The 16737-nt window shown below is 43.3% G+C and overlaps 1 protein-coding gene across 4 annotated transcripts in view; it reads right to left on the reverse strand.

Moving 5' to 3' along the window:
- SHROOM2 (shroom family member 2) overlaps positions 1–16737 on the reverse strand; it is a 904672-nt gene that overhangs the window by 370548 nt on the left and 517387 nt on the right. For all 4 annotated transcript variants that reach the window (XM_078657588.1, XM_078657592.1, XM_078657589.1 and 1 more), the window contains one exon: positions 731–859. In XM_078657588.1, the coding sequence (XP_078513714.1) occupies positions 731–859 (129 nt within the window). The remainder of the gene's footprint in view (positions 1–730; positions 860–16737) is intronic.

Raw genomic sequence — 16737 nt, forward strand, 5'->3', positions numbered from 1 at the left:
GGCCGGTCTCCCCTAGCCGCTGAAAGGCCCAGACGTGCCCGCCCTTGGCCCGGGCGCGCGCGCGCGTCCCGCGCTGCAGGAGCCTGGGCCGCTTTCATGCGCCACCTGGTGCAGAGTAACCTTGTTGGCGCCTCCTGGCGCTTAGAGTGCTGGGTAATGTAGTCCGATGTACCCCGTACTCCTGATGAGCTCAGGCAAAGTGGCAATGTGCAGATCAAGGAATAAAGTGCTGATGCTTCTAGCGCTACTAACGGGAGGGGCTCCCCATTAGACAGTCTGAATCAAATGCATTCCTTGTGTGAGAATGACCACTGCTGAATCAAATCCCAAGTATCAGAGCCCAAAAGAATGTCTTGAAGCTTTGTGTTTGGGCTCCGGTCCATCCAGGTTAAGCAGGTATTCACACTCCCCCTTTGCAAGAGGAAATGTAAATAAAACCACTGAAGTGTAAGAAATACGACTGTGGTTTGCTTTCTATTAATAACAGAGGGCTACATGTTCCCGAGTGGGAATCTATAGAAAATCTAGTACCAGTGAGAATATTTTAGGAGCTAATAATACATTTTTAGTTAAGGATAAGATGTAAAACAAAACGAAGTCAGCTTTTTACGTGAACAAAGGTATAATTTAAGAACAATGAGTACATATACTCAATTCTAGAGCACCACTAAAATACTTATTGATTATGAAGCCTGAGCTAACTATTTGTTGCCAAAGTATGAACACTTACCTAGAATATCGGGAGTGCCAAGAAGTGCAGACATTGGTAGAGGGGAGCTGTGACAGAGTGGGCCCAGGCTGATTCTCTGTGAATTTGGTAGAGTGCCAAGAGTGAGGCCTGCCAGCAGCATCATTTCTTCTGAAAAAGACATAATGGTACAGTGGATATTTTTTTCACGTGGAGAACCTCCCACTTGAGATATTAACATTGAACAATTAGAAACTACATGGCCAGAAGACTGGAATAGATAACAAGAGCAGATGACCTTTAATTTCTCAAAACCAAATCACAAGATGAAAACAAGCAAACCAGATGATTATACCAGAGTAAACATCATAATCAGTCTTAGAACTGACCAAAGGTTTTTTTTTCTTTTCTTTATGGTCTTAAAGTTCTGAGGTAAATGAATCTCTTTTATTAGATTACAATGCCAAAATGGAAAGGGGGTAATTCTGAGTAAATTCAAATTGTGTATTGGTTTCCGCCCACCCAAAAGAATACGTTATTTGAATATTATAACTGTATGAGAGATTGTACTGAAATTAAGCTAAGAAATCTTCACAAAATGATCGCATGACGAATACATAATAAATACAATTTGACTGACATAATAAATAAGCCAGATAATGGCAGCGGGCGGGGGTGTTAATGTCCTGCCTTCTTTTTTACTTTTTTATCACTTTCTTTAAGTATAATTTATTTTCATTCTATAATTAAGATTAAATTTTTAGGTTGAGCATTCGAGACCTCTTGTATATACTTTAGTATATATGTACTTTGTGGGCTCTGGAGATCAGCCCTAGGACTTGTGTGCTTCCGCTTAGGGACCTTTTTTCTGTTCAACTGCCTCTATTTAACTGTGTTGATGAAAAACGACCAGCAGAGGTCAGTAAAATACCAGAATAGCTTTCTGCTGAGGGACTTTCCTTTTTTTAAAAATATTTCTGGCAACTGCCTCTATTTAACTTTCTTGATAGAAAACGACCAGCAGAGGTCAGTAAAATACCAGAATCACTTAAGCATTCTCTAGATTCCAGTCCATAGAAATTGTCTTCCATGAGCACCCGTAGACAATATTTTTTTCAAATCTTGTATTTTTAGTGATATGACCACTAAAGGCCCTGATTTTATATAAAAAACAGAGCTTTGGACTATACCATTTTCCGCTTGAAGGCAATATTTCTCTCCATGTGTTCCCATACCAGGCGTGTCACACAGTTTGGTGCTTACTTTCCATCCATGTTAAAGAACCATAGATGTTTCAACACCCAGGCTAATGTGCTGCATAGCTAAATACATATAAGGTCCCAAAGGCGAGACAGATTGCATTGCAAATGCTTGTTAGCTGCTACTGCCAATCCAGGTTATAGTCTTTTTTGATGTAGGCAATGCGTAGGTTCTTTTTCAAAGAGTGTTTATAAGAATTTATTTCCTAGTTTTGTTTGGCAGAACACCTAGATTTGGCTTAAGAAACTTAGTATCTGCTCTTCAAGTAAACAGTATCAAGATGCAAAATTATTATGTGTTTCATATTAGGAACACAATTTAGAAGTGTATGCTTTTGCCTTTAACTGTGACTTATGAAAGTATGTTGTGTGTGCTGATGGAAAATAGGTGTATGTATTATCTTTTTTAAACCGTGTTAAACAGTGTACATTTCATGCAATGAGCTGGCACTTCTACATTATGTTACATTTAAAGCATCTACCAACAACTATTTACACATGGTTCTTTACAGCTGCTCTATAAGCAACTACAGCGTTAAAAGTGTGCACCAGGATTGTGACTTAGGAAGATGGGAGACACACTATATGTTCTCATTACTGGAGCAAACTTTTCTGGTTAGTAAGGCAGATCCCCTTTTTAGGTGCTGCCTGACCTTATGTGATCAACAAAAAAAGAGCTTTCAGAATACTACTCAAAGTGGGGCTTATTCTCCACTCATGCTAGTTTCCATGAGTACAGGATTTGAATGGGCCGAGCTTGTATGCTTCCACTGTGTTTGTATTGCACTTTTTGGCTTGTAGCAAAGCTTAGACTCAATACAACAGGACAGAGTTGGTTATGGTGGCAAAACAATGGTAAAGACAATTGACCTTGCTGTTTCATTGGGAAAAGGTATGCCAGATTTACTAAGTTTGATCTGTTCATTTTGACCTGGTATGACAAAGGCAATAGGCCTGATTTACTTAATGTGTAAAAGGGAAAAGGCTTTTAAAAATGGATTATTACAGATTGCTAAAGCCAGCAGGCATGTACTTTGTTATATGAAACCCCACAGATTACGAGAGTAGGCAAGTGTTTGGTGTTGGTGAACAGCCAAGCAAAAAACGAGGATAAAAGCTGTGCCCTACGATATTCCTTTTTAGGCCCCGTTCAAAGGGGTTTAGTATAGTTTGAAAAGTATACCTTTTATATACATATTTGCAATTTTAATATGGTATACCTGATGGTTACCTTGTAGAAAAGCTGATGCCCAGCACAGCAGGTCTGAGTAGGTAATAGTGACATGGGAATGATAGAGGTTATAGGGCTGATTCTTGGTTATAAAAAGAATGACAAACGTATTGTGAAAAGCATATGGTAAAGTCAATAGGTATTTAAGCATGGGTTATTAATACTCTGTATTAAAACTTACACATAGGCATTTTTACACTGAGTCTCACATATTATGGTAGGAGGCAAGTGTATTGAAAAAGGTTACCCCCTAAGATAAATATTAGTATAGAAGATTTCCAGTGTGAAAATACTCAATGGCCCCTCGCAGGAGAGATAGCATTTTGCTTTGACAACTGTAACGCAGTAAACATTTGTAACTTTGAGACTGTATACCTGATGGTTGGGATTGAAAAGTTTACACTCCATATAGCAGGCCTGAGTTCGTCATAGTTAAGCGAACAAGAACAGCTGTAGGCCTGATTGGTGCATCGAGAAAGGTCATACTGGATGCATAGACCTGGCATGTTTATCACAAAATGTTCTGACAAATTTCTTAAAGCTAATATGTCCCTAACAGTTGATTGTTATCACACTATGATACAGGCTGTATGTAGTAAATATATTTCATGTAATATCATAGAATACCATAGTAGGCAAGGGGGTTTGTGTTGATCACCCACTCTTACAAACCATGGACACTGAATATTTTTACTTTGTTGATCCTTGTTAGGCCTTTTTGAGATAGGCTAGTGTTTAGACAGCTGCAAAAAGAAGAATTGATGGACAGAATGCAGAACAATGTCATACATTCACCCCAGTACAGAGATCTGGGCCTAAATCCATCTTTTTTTGCTCCCCATCCCATTCCAGTTTCAACCCAGCCATATGCAAATCAGTCTTGAACCTGCGCCCAATGAGAGCAATCCTGCCCGAACTGCCAGGCCAGGTCCTCCCTGGACTGGAAACAAGCATCTTAGGAACAGTTTAGGGCTTTTATCCCTCATCAGCCAGGAAAGCTGGACTCCAGTGGCATGGAGAGCACGGGACCCACGTCTGGGCATATCCGTCCCACCCAGAGTGATAAATGCAAAAATAACAATTGATGAACAGAATGCAGAATAATGTCATACATTCACCCCAGTACAGTGATCTGGGCCAAAATCCATTATAAAACCGGTCCTAGGATGACCAGTGCTAACCTGAAATTCCACATGCAATTATTGGTGTTTCATCCATAAGTGACAGAGTCTGGGGTAATATAATTTCCATAAAACACAGACTATCTATGCCTTTACATAACTGGCCCTAACAAAGAAAAAGAAGTAAGATGTTTGATATGAAACTGCAAGTGCTTTCAGGATTAAAGAGGATGTGTCCTAGGTACCATCTTGTCCATGCAGGCACCTTAAGACAAAACTAGCACTGAAGGTGCCTGCAGTGCACTCATCTAACAATGGGTATTTCAAAGCGGTTTGCCGCTGACAAGAACATGGCAAACGAATGACATCAAAAGGAGCTTTAAAAACAACAGAAGCAAAGAAGGAGGCATTCCTGATGAGGTTATCTTGAGTCAATCAGGCTAAGAGTGAAGCAAACAGATTAAAACTTGCCTTGAGTGCCACTACATACATATAGACATTGAAGAGCACAGTAATATTTCAGCAGCATGAAGCGGGAACCAACTTGGACTTAACAGTTCTTGATTTTTCGAGCTATAAAATTTTTGCTGTTAACACTATCTACAGTACAAGAGATTGATTAGTGTGTGTTGAGGAAAGCATGATAACAGCATCCGAGGGATTGCACAGAAGTGGAGAGGTGTGGTGCAGCGGCCAGGGCAGCTGACTTCGGAGGACAGGGTTCACGGTTCGATACCCACACCCAGCTCCGGCGGTAGCTCAGCTCAGCACCATGTGACTCTGAGCAATAGCTCACTTAATTTCCACGACGGCTCCCAGCGCCTTGAGATCCATAAGGGTGAGTAGTTTGTGCTTTACAAATAAAAAGATTTACATTTTACATTATAAGTGCGGACCAGCACATGCTGCTACAATAAGGCCTCAAAAACTGAACTTAGAGAGAGCACACTGTCCCTTAGTGTGAGAGCCGCCTCAAGGTGAGGACTCGCATATGAAGAGGGGCAATTACTTTTGTTGTCAGATGTGTTCCCTCTTGGAGATTAGGAAAGATTTGCTGAGATTGAACACAGCTAAGGGCCTTGTTCATTCATCGAGATCTTAGCTGCGGGAGGGTTTCTGTTGCTTTTTAGGTCGCATCCCACCAGAAATCATAGCTGTCTGGTTTGCTAAAGACATCCTTGGGACATTCAGAAAACTTCCCTGGGAATACATTCCGTCCACTGCTTACTTTGTGGTTTGTAACTCTCATTCTGGATTTCTATTGGCTGGCTTTATTTGTTTTAGGTTATCCAGTGTGAGTTTGTCCAGCCCAAGGAGCAAAGCCTTTTCACACCACCTCTTCTTGTTTTCTTCCACCAGTGCTCCTTTCTGTAAACAGACCTGTTCTTACCTTGACACATTTACTGTGCATTCTAAGTCAAATGTCAAATGTTAGGTTTTGTCTTCCAAGGGAGCTTGGTGTTAACTTATCTTTCTCTGACTTCAAAGTGATAGGATTTATGTGACAATCTCTTTGGATACTGGGGGTAGGAAAGGTTTTTTTCTACAACACAACCGTTAAATGAATTGTGCAAGTATTTCATAATATATCAAAATTTGGAAAGCAAAAATTAAGCACATTTTGTGTTAATTCTGAAATGGGTTTAATATGATCAAAAAATACACTAGTTGGTGCCATTCCCACACATTATCGTTTGTTTGCTGTATAATGTCATTAGTGAAATGCTGTCGGTGCAAATGTAATGGTCATTTCAATTGCAAAAATGTTCTCTGTAATGGGGGTGTGCTACCTCTCCATGCATTCTCCTGTATACTCTCCACCATTCCATGCCACTGCTCGCTACTCTGTACCACTCCATTTTACACCACTCCCCGCCACTGTAATCTACTTCACTCACCTCTTTGCCACTGTACTCTACACCACCGCATGGTAACCCACTCCACTCTGCGCAACTCCACTCTTCAGCACTCCACACTGCCCCTGCACTCAACGCCAATCCACTGTACGCCACTGCACCTTACCTTGCACCACTTCACTCTACTCTGAAACAATCTACGCCATGCCACTTGACTCTGTGCCACTCTACTCTAAGCCGCTGGACTCTATGCTACTGCACTCTACACCAATGCATTCTGAGCCACTGCTCTCTATGCCATTCTACCCCACTGCACTCTATGACACTCTACTCTGCAACACTGCACTCTACGCCCCTGCACTCTAATCTACTATACTCTGCACCACCCTGTAAATCACTCCACCCTAATCCACGCCACTGCATTCTACGACCCAGCATTATAAACTGCTGAAGTCTAAGCTGCTGCACTCTACACCACTATACTATGCAACACTCTACACCAGTTCACTCTACTCTATGCCACTCCACATTACTGTAAACCGCTGCACTCTAATCTACTATGCACCACTCCACTCAATGCACTCTACTCTGCACTACTCCACTCAATGCACTCTATGCCACTCTACTCAACACCACTCATTCCTACATTAATGCACTTGATGCCACTGTACACCACCACACTCTGACACTCTATGCCTCTCTACTGTGCACTGCATTCTACGCCAAGGTACTCTATCAATCTACTCTGTATCACTCTGGAACACTCATCTACGTCACTGTATTCTATGGCGCCGGAATGTATGACACTGAATTATTTTACTGTGTACTCTAAACCACTACTCTACACCACTATACTCTGCAACACTCTACAGCAAAGCATGTTACACCAGTCTACACTACTTTATGACACATGTCTACATGACTTCACTCAACTCTTCGTCAATCCATTCTATGACACTTCGCATCCCTCTCCTCTATGCCACTAACTATTAGCCATTCTGAACAGCAGCCACACCTGTGTACAATATGGCTAAAACACATTAGCAAAGACTTTAGCTCTTGCATAGGCAACACCCACTGGATTTGCAAATGCTAATTAAATGTAGTGATGCGGATGATGACACTGTAAGGCTTGGATTGCAGTACCAGGAGAAGATTTATAGCTTTACCAAGGGGGAAGTTGTCAGGCCTTATTTGAAAAAAATTTGAAAAAGAACTATGATGTACCCACACAGGGAGATAGTTATTTAAGGTCTAAATTAAACATTTCTGAACTCCTAGCAGAACTTAAAAGACAGAGTCTCTTATTTGCATTTACTGCCTGCTTGTCATTGATTAGGGGGAACATACCTTCTTCAAAATGATTCCACGCCTCTCCTTTTGATGGTGTACTGAGAGCTCAAAAAGTTTTTATTTGGAGCTTGCTTGAAGAAGTGATCATCACAAGAGCATGAAAATAAATTATTTTGCTAGCTCAATTAAGATATCAATCTATTGCTTTCTTCGGATGAATGAGACACAAATGCACCATCCTCCCTAAATCAATAAACCCAGAAATAAAACAACTGGCCCAATCAAGATGAGAACATGAATATATAGGTAGTGTTCAGTGATACATTTTGGATCACTGGCTAAATTAGGTAAATGGGGAACTGGAGCTCAAAAACAGACCCAATTTGCAATGTGTTTAATTGTCACTAAAATGTAATTATCTCTTTTCCTCCATATGGAACAACCCATTAATTAATGTATGTGTCAAAATAAATGTGAACGAAGTTCTGGAAATTACCACAACATTTGAAAAGCAGTATATATTTATCTATTATCACAGAGTTTAGAAATGTTTGCTCACCAGTTTTTTATCCGATAAAAAATCTTGACATTTCAATGAAGGGGCAATATACCGTATATATACAAAGCTTAAGGTCGGTTTACATGCTGTGCTATAAATAACTACAATTACTATTTAGAAAAGTGTATATTCAGAGTCTCAAAATTAATGAAATGACAATATTCTGATTGAACTGTGAGGAACCAATCTCTGCAAAATCTATTGGCTAGTGCCAGTGCAGACTTCTTTCCATTGCAGCCATGCACTGCTTGACATTCTCGCCACGACCCGAAAGAGAAAGAGGACTTGTGGTGTAACATCTGGGCCACGTGAACAGTGAGTCCATAATTCAGTACATCAAGTGCGACAGACACACGATGTGCCTGCTGGCGCAGCACCTTCTCTGCCCCACTACATCTCTGCCCTCCATACAATTTTTTTACAAGGGTAGTGTAACTTTCCCGTAGGCTGCAACTTGTTTTTTTCAAGACCCTTGGTTTTTTCAAGACCCTGCTTTCTACATTTTGGCTTCTTATTTGGCGGTCCAAATACTGAGTGGCTCCTTATTTGTAGACAACTGCATATTTTGGTTTAAATGAGCAACCATGAACACTAAAAGAAATGCCAACATCACAAATGGGCATCAGCTTCACACACTGGTTCACGCCATATGTCATGGAGACATTTAATCTGCCAGGAACTAGCTTGTAGGTGCCCAAAAATACTATGACACAGATTATGCTGCTGAGCGCATTGTTGAGTAAACATCAATGTGCTAGTACACTCCTGTTTATAGTTTTTATTTTCAATCTGGCATTGAGAAATAAATTAAGAGACTCCAAAGGGATGATCCCATTATGGAAAAGGCTCTTCCGTGGGGGAAGGGGCGACGAGTGAAAAAATATTTATCAGGCACAAATCACACAGTAGCATCTCATTTAAACACACTTCTTGCACCCCAAAAATGTATTTAGCCTCCTTATAAAGCTGATGCCCTCTTCAGAGAAAAGTTGTTCAAGCAAGAAAAACAACTTATAAAATCAGTTTTCAAACGGTTATGTGAGCTCGGAGCAACGTCACACAGGACACAATGGTAAAGATTAAAAAGACAAATGGATGCTTACTTCTGACAGCCGATGAATATGAAGAGGCAATGAAGGTAGGATGAGCATGGGCTTCTCTGGATGCCTAAAGGATTATTACGACATCTTGTCATCACAGTGGATCAATTGGCTACAAAATACAGGTGGGATCTAAGGACCAGGATGTTACGCGTAGGTTCAAAGAACATGAGGACAGAGAGGAAGACTCGACCATGGAGTTTTGGATGGGGATGATGGGAGGTGCACCAGGTAATGGGTGTGATGCACTAACAAGCCGGTACTGTACCTCATGGAATTTCTCAAGATCTTCGAAAGAAAGCTTCTGGCCAGGTGAAGGTCGCTCTCAGACGGCATTTTCTGAGCCACAAGCTCGAACACCACTTTCATCCTCCTGAGCAGCCGAGCAATAAGAGGAACAAACACAATTGGGAATGGTGGCAAGCAGAGCAAAAGAGTTGAACATTATTGGCAATGGTGTAACAAACATATAATTCAGCATGTGGGATACAATGTAGACTGCTGGCTAGGACTTTGATGACTATGTTTAAATATAAGCTACTAGCTGACACAGATAGTACTAAAATTCTATTAAGCATTTTGAGATGTTTTTAAAGGCTTACATCATGCAATTCATTTATGAGCATATGCCTTGAGTATTTTAAAAGCTTCAATATACAAATATATGTTTGTAAAGACACAATGTGGTGAATGGAAAAGGGCAAAAGGCACCAACAAAAAAAATAACGGTATAAAGAAAAAACTGGTTACCATACCAATATGAGAGATAGTATGTGTTGTTCACCCAAGCTAAACAAAACATTACACAATTTACAAAACACAGAAAATATGTAATGACTCAAAAGTGTGGCTCATTCACATCAAGTGGATGAATATCAAGACACAGTCTCACTGTGCATTTGTGCATGCGATGCATGTAAGTGGTGTTTGTGAATGCCTATGATTACATGCATTCACACATTAAAGCCGGACCTATTGGTTTTGCCAGAGCTTGTTTTAGTTGTGTGTTCTCTACTTTCTAGCACGGACAAATATTTTGAAAAAGTGGACAGAGAAGAAACATATGACACCAGATCTTTTTTTAACAATTTACATGGTTAAAGTTGCTGGATTTGTTTGTTCTTCGATGTGTTTTACACTTTTTCTTTTATATTTTCCTTTCTTTGCTTTGCTATTGTCTAGTGCTGTATTGTCAATGGTGCGTGAATGTTTCTGTCTTGTTTCCATGCAGTAATTAATTTGCATGAATATCAGTGCATGGTTAATTCCTTTTCTATGCTTATGCACTGCTAATATTTGCAAACAGGTTTCCTTTTTAGGTCTCGGACTAGCGTCCCACGCAGTGGGCGGAGTCCAAGATTTTTAGGTCTTGGACTAGCATCCCACGCAGTGGGCGGAGTCCGAGATTTTATGTTTTGGCAGTATGGGGGCTTGAACCCGCCCCTCTTCTCCATTGGCTGCCCAGCCATTGGAGGAGAGGGGCGTCACTCGGTTCAAGCCCCGTCTTTTTGCGATTCAGGGCGTGTTTTTTGCAGTTTTTTAGCCGTGACGTCATCTGTCACTCAACTGCTAAAAACACGCCCCCGAATCGCAAAATGACCGTGAGGCATTTCTGCCTCGCCTCGGAGAAACGTGGTGGTGTTTCCGGAGCTGCTCGGCTCCGCTTGCCTCCCCCCCTTCCCTTCTGCTGAGGTACAGCGTCGCACTTTTCATTTAATTAAGACTGCGCATCTCTCCTCCGTCCCGCTCTCGACTCGCCTCCCCCCTTCCCTCTGCCGTATCTCCGGTCTCCCACCCCTCCTTCCCTATCCAGCGAGTGATCTGGAATTTATAACGCAGCATTGTCACTTAAACTGTGGGCCGACTGCTCCTTCAGCTTCCTCGGAGTCTGTAAATGAAGAGACAACATGCCGAAATTGGCATGCTCATGATCCAAACGTGGTAGCTCTCTGGTACTCCACAAGCCTACCAGTTTGTTTCTTATATAGCCAGAAATCACACAAGTAAAGCTTTCTTTACTTCCTTTCTTAGTGATTGGGTTGGCAGTTTGCTTCTTCTCTCATTTTGAGCAGGAGTCATATTTCACCCTAGCGGAAAAGGAGACACCAATATTTGCGCCTGCACCCTCGGCTGTGGCACCCACAACTCGGGGCAGCCGGGGGGACTTTTACCAGCAGCGGGGAATGGTCCGGGCTCGAGCCTCGCATGCATCACCAGGCGGCTGCGCGCTGATAGCTTCACATGCAGGCAGAGGGCATTCACTGCCAAGCGCCGAGCTGGAGGAGACGGACATATAAAAATACACAGTGACACAGTGAAGGCAGGCGGCCGAGTTCAAGAACACAACATGCTCACTTTTTTTAGGATGTAGCCCAACTGCTTGTTTTAAATCTGCTTTTAAATTAAAAATAAGTAGCATTAAGATGTAAATGCATACAAGCCTAATTAACCCCCTGCTCTGCTTATCAGGCTCTGCAAACGGAACCGCAGGAGTTACTGATTGCTAATCTCCCGACCCCTGGGGGGGGGGGGGGGGTATGGGGCGGGGAGGGCAGCAGGGAGGGGCTCGCATGAGTGTGTTTATTGATCCCACTGTTAGAGTGTACGATCAATGTCTTTATCCACACTGGCAAAGGGGGGCTGCAGATGAGCACACTGCCCCGGGTTACAAGAGGCCCAGCCGGTACAGAGCTACAAACCCAAAGGGCGAGCCTAAGACATGGGGCTTTAAATACCCCCACCACCCTCAATACGCCCTGGGCTCCACCAGGCCTTCGCGCCCAACATTTCTGTGCAGACCCCCCTGCAGCGATGGCAAACCGGCACAGCGCAAGTCTCTGCAGCCGTAGCATCTGTTGAAAGCATGTCCCCTGACCCCCCCAAGCACCGGGGGCTGTCCAGCCTTTCAGGATCGCCTGAAAGGACACGCCCTCTACTGGGACCTTAGCTTTGAATCTCATGGAAACGCGCATGCTGGTGTTTCACATTGAATAACAAAGCAATGTAACATAACAATAAGAATGTATTCATTTTAGTGAGGACTGTGGTTCTGCACTCTGGAATGGATTTATTTTTTTCGAGTACAAGCAGTTGCTCCTTTGTATAGGTTCATTACTAATAGGGTGCTTGGCTTTTTTTTGCGCAAACTCGACCCGAAGGTATTGGAGCGCTTTACATGAGCACCAGTTACGTTACAAAAGGACACATTTACTTTTAGTAGGCACATGGAGATTAAGTGATGTGCCCAAAACCACAGGATATTGATACAACGCGGAGGCTCGAACGTGGTTCTCCAGCTCCAAAGTTGGCAGCTCTGACCGTTAAGTCACATCCTCCCAGTCAGTGCTTCAAAAGCAGTGAATGCAAGCTCCCACTACTTCAGAAGGCAATTCCATCACAAAGGAAGTCCTCCTACCAAACTCTTCGGTTCACAGGAGGAGCTGGTTAAGAAATATCAAGAGTGCCATTCCTCTACTTTTGGAAGCTACGAGTCTACTTTACTAAAATTTGCTGTTTTAATTTTTTTTACATTACTTTCTTTTACACCAGTCACTTCACATGTTATCAGTGATGTAAACGCTTGTGTGACCTGTAAATAATGAAGTGTGCTGTTCCTAGCAGTGAGAAAGAAGAAGGGGGAAATAGCTCCTCTAAGAAGCAAAGGCCCTCACACACCCCAGAAGGTGATCCCGCCAGTTTTTGCCATTTTAGTCAAGAGGACTGCACGGGTAGTTTCAATCCCTTACTTCTAATAAGAAGAGTGAAACTACAAGTCCCACCATGCACCGAGTTAGATGTTCCTTGAACTTTACGAATGCTTGAGGATGGCTACGCAAAAACGGCAACCCTTAGCGCGCTTCGAAGTTCTATGACGTAAGCATTTCGATTCAACGAGCATGTGTTCGTTCACTTGTGAGTTTCTAAAGTCGGTCGAGGATAACCCAGTTCATTCGTTGTTAAACGACGACAAGCAGGGAGCGAGTCCACCCGGTGGCCCAGGGACGTGTCCTGCAATGCCGAGGCAAGCTCAGGCATTCTGGCCGAAATCCGTTGACCCTCTGCACTGCCCGGCGGGAAGCACTCTTACCTGCTTCGAAACCCGATCCCTCTGATTCATCAGTTATGTAAGAAAGAAAAGGGGCTGGCCCATCACAGCGCATCCCTGAGGAGTTAAAAGGAGTAACCAGGCATGCACCAAGAACGCACAAGTGTGTTATGGGAGAGTGGTGCTCTCGTGAGAACACAGGTGGACCAGGCAGGTGGAGAAGACTGACCCTTTTCAGGTACATATTTACTTTTTGTCTATCAGGGGGCACACCCCGATGTATATGTAGTCGTTAGGAATGTCTAATTTATAGAATAAATGTATGTATGCGTTGTGTTGCCACTAGCGCGCTGAAGCGGCTGTGAGCTACCTATAGCACTAGGGCACCTGGTTGGGGCATAGGTTTAAAGAGTTGTTACTGAACGCCAGAGATAGTGTCAATCGCTCTAAAATTTTGAGAGTCGGGGGAGGAGCTACGCTACGAATCAAGATGGCCGCGTAAGCTCCCGGCTCCGCCAACCTCCGCCAACAGCTCGATTATCCTGTCTTTCATCCTGTCCTTACACCTGATTTCCTTGTCTATGAAGGTCTACTGCTTCCAGAGGTGCAATCCCGGGATTTCTACCTTATCGGCTGACGAAGATACGCCGTGTTTCTATTCTCGGCCTAACATCGTGTTGAACCCGGGGCCTCGATTTCTAGACTATCCGAGTCACAGTTGAACAACATCGGCCGTGAGACCTGGACTGAGCCCAGTCTCCCGAAGAGTGCCTGAATTGTTGATTTTTCTGACGATCCTTTGAACGATCCACACCCGGGACACGCCGGCTGCTGTGGTGGGGGCCCGGTGCCCGGAGACCTTGCTGCCCCGTGGGGGTCGATGGGCTGGGTCCTCCCTGACGGCGAAGGTGTGTTCTATAAGACGAGGAGCGCCCATTATTTGTGATCAGATTTGCGTGGCCTGTGACTCCGGAGCAGCCGGCCTCCGGGGTCCGAACCCGGCTCTGTCTCCTACTGAGAGGGGATGGAGCAGACGGAGGGCACACCATCGCTACGGGCCGTTGTGGCCGCCATTGGGGCGCTCCATTCGCACACAGTCGCTGTGTTCCGGACACTGATGGTGAAAGTGGACGGTATCCTGGAACCTGAGGACGACACCTCGTTTGGTCTCCAGCTGGAGATGGTACCAGCGGTGCATTGCATCTCAGAGGTCGAGGTCCCTGTGCATCGCCCGGAATTTATGACTCTCGACGGTCCCCTATTGCCGGCAAGCCTGTCCGTGCTTCTCGCTAGTGTCTTTTGCCTGACCCTGCTGCCACCTATCACATCTATGGACGATCTTCCATGTGGCCACGAGTTACTTGTTGATGGTTTCGGATGCTCGCTGTTTTTGGACATCTTTCCTAGTTCGAGCCGTGAACTTTTATCCTGTTTTCGATCCTCTTATGCTGAAAAGAACTTTTGTGGACGCTTTGCCTTTTCCATCAAAATGGCGGCTCGAGTGGCAAAGACTCTTCTGACGGACCGTACTGGCCAGGGCTGAACTTTCTCGCTGGGTTCCGATATAATAACTTTCTGTAATGCCGGGATTGTGCCTATATTTGATGGGAATTGGGTGGCTGTTGTTTATCCTCCCGTGACTGGTTTGTATAATTGCTGAATATTGATTTTATCGTGTCTCCGGGTGGTTGCTATTGGCGGTGGGCATGGGAGTCCGGGAGTGTGTCTGCTCTCTCCTCCTCCACTTTCTCTTTTCCCTTCCTTTAGGGTAGCTCTTGGGCGACAGGCACGCTGCTAGTGGGGTTAGGCCGTAGCCATTGCAGGGGTGCAGGGTGGGGGGTTAGGGGTGGGGTTTTTTATTTTGCCTTTTTTATGTTCTATGGCCCCTTGTGCTTTCCCTTTTCCTTCCACGAGAGATGGGCTGTTTATCTTTCGCGAATCCTTCATTGTCCGGGTGTTTTCGCTGACTCCATTATCCTGTAACATTGTGGACGAGGTCGTGCGGGTGGGATTGCTTTGCTTGATTCATAGACTGCTTATTTCCTGTTTCCGCTATGTGTACCTGTGATGGGCCCTTTATTTCCTACAGTGATTATTGTTCGTATAATTCCCCCGCCTGGTCCTTATTCTGTATTTTATCGCGAAACACCTGATGTTTGTATTGCCTACTCTTGTCTTACTGTTAAATAAAAAATATATATAAAATTTTGAGAGTCTGGGTAGAGGGCTTGTGGATGGAAGAGAGTAGTGGAATGAATGAGGGGAAAAGAGGCAGAGATCTGTGTGTGTGTGTGTGTGGCTCTGTCTGTGTGTGTGGCTCTGTCTGTGTGTGTGGCTCTGTCTGTGTGTGTGTGTGTGTGGCTGTGTGTGTGTGTGTGTGTGTGGCTCTGGGTGTGTGTGTGGCTCTGGGTGTGTGTGTGTGTGGCTGTGTGTGTGTGTGGCTCTGTGTGTGTGTGTCTCTGTGTGTGTGACTGTGTGTGTGACTGTGTTTGTGGCTCTGTGTGTGGCTCAGTGTGTGTGTGTGGCTCTGTGTGTGTGGCTCTGTGTGTGTGTGTGTGTGGCTCTGTGTGTGAGTGCCTCTGTGTGGATAGCTTTTTTTGTAGGTGGCTCTAAGTGAATGACTGTGTGGGTGGCTCTGTATGTGTGTGTGTGTGGGTGTGTGGGTGTAAATGCAATAGGTCATGCATATGCGAGCGATTAAGCTATTGGCATTGTAAATGACAATACCATTTAATTAACGATTAAGCTATTGGCAATGTAAATGACAATGCTATTTATTTATGATTTAAAAAAAAAAAAATGTCATGAGCAATGCCAATAGCTCTACCTTTAATAATGCCGAGACCATTGCATTGTAAATGCTTATTTGTATAATTGTATGGTTCACACAACAATAAAATGTAGCTTCTTAAATGTTCATGCAATAATGTTTACCTGTTTGCATATTCAACTGATATAACTATTCGTGATTCATTATGCATTAAATATATTACCTAAAATAATGTACATATGGTTACAGCAAATTACACCAAGTTTGCTCAAAAATGGAAAATCTCATTACAGAGCTGATCAAGGCATGGTCTCCTGAAATCACAGATTGCAAAATGAAGGCATGGTCCACTGTATCAGAAAACAATAACAGATGACGTATAGTATAAGCACTGTCTGATCACAAATGTACAGGTGTCAAAAGATATCATACACACAATCCCTCTCAAAGGCAGGCAAGAGAGTAGACTGGCTAAATGCTATTTAATAGGGCATGTCCTTTGGGAGGCATGTAAGGTAGAATAAACACGTATTTTATCAATTCTGTTGTAATGTCATGGTAGCATAGCTATTACAAAATAACTATCAGAACTTGTTTAAGTGATAGATTCTTATAAACTACGTGAAAAGTGTGAAACGTTTGGTTGCACACAACATTCAGTCAGAAACATTTAGTTTGAAACTGTGACCAATCCATGCATTCTCTGTGTAAGTTGAAAACATATGGTCAACAAATTCTGAAAAAAATGAATATTATTTTTGCTTTACCTCATCAATTTGCTCTTAACTTTCGTTTTGGCCGACTATATATATAGA

The sequence above is a fragment of the Lissotriton helveticus genome, chromosome 8 (genome assembly GCF_964261635.1).
Source record: "Lissotriton helveticus chromosome 8, aLisHel1.1, whole genome shotgun sequence".
Lineage (NCBI taxonomy): Eukaryota > Metazoa > Chordata > Amphibia > Caudata > Salamandridae > Lissotriton > Lissotriton helveticus.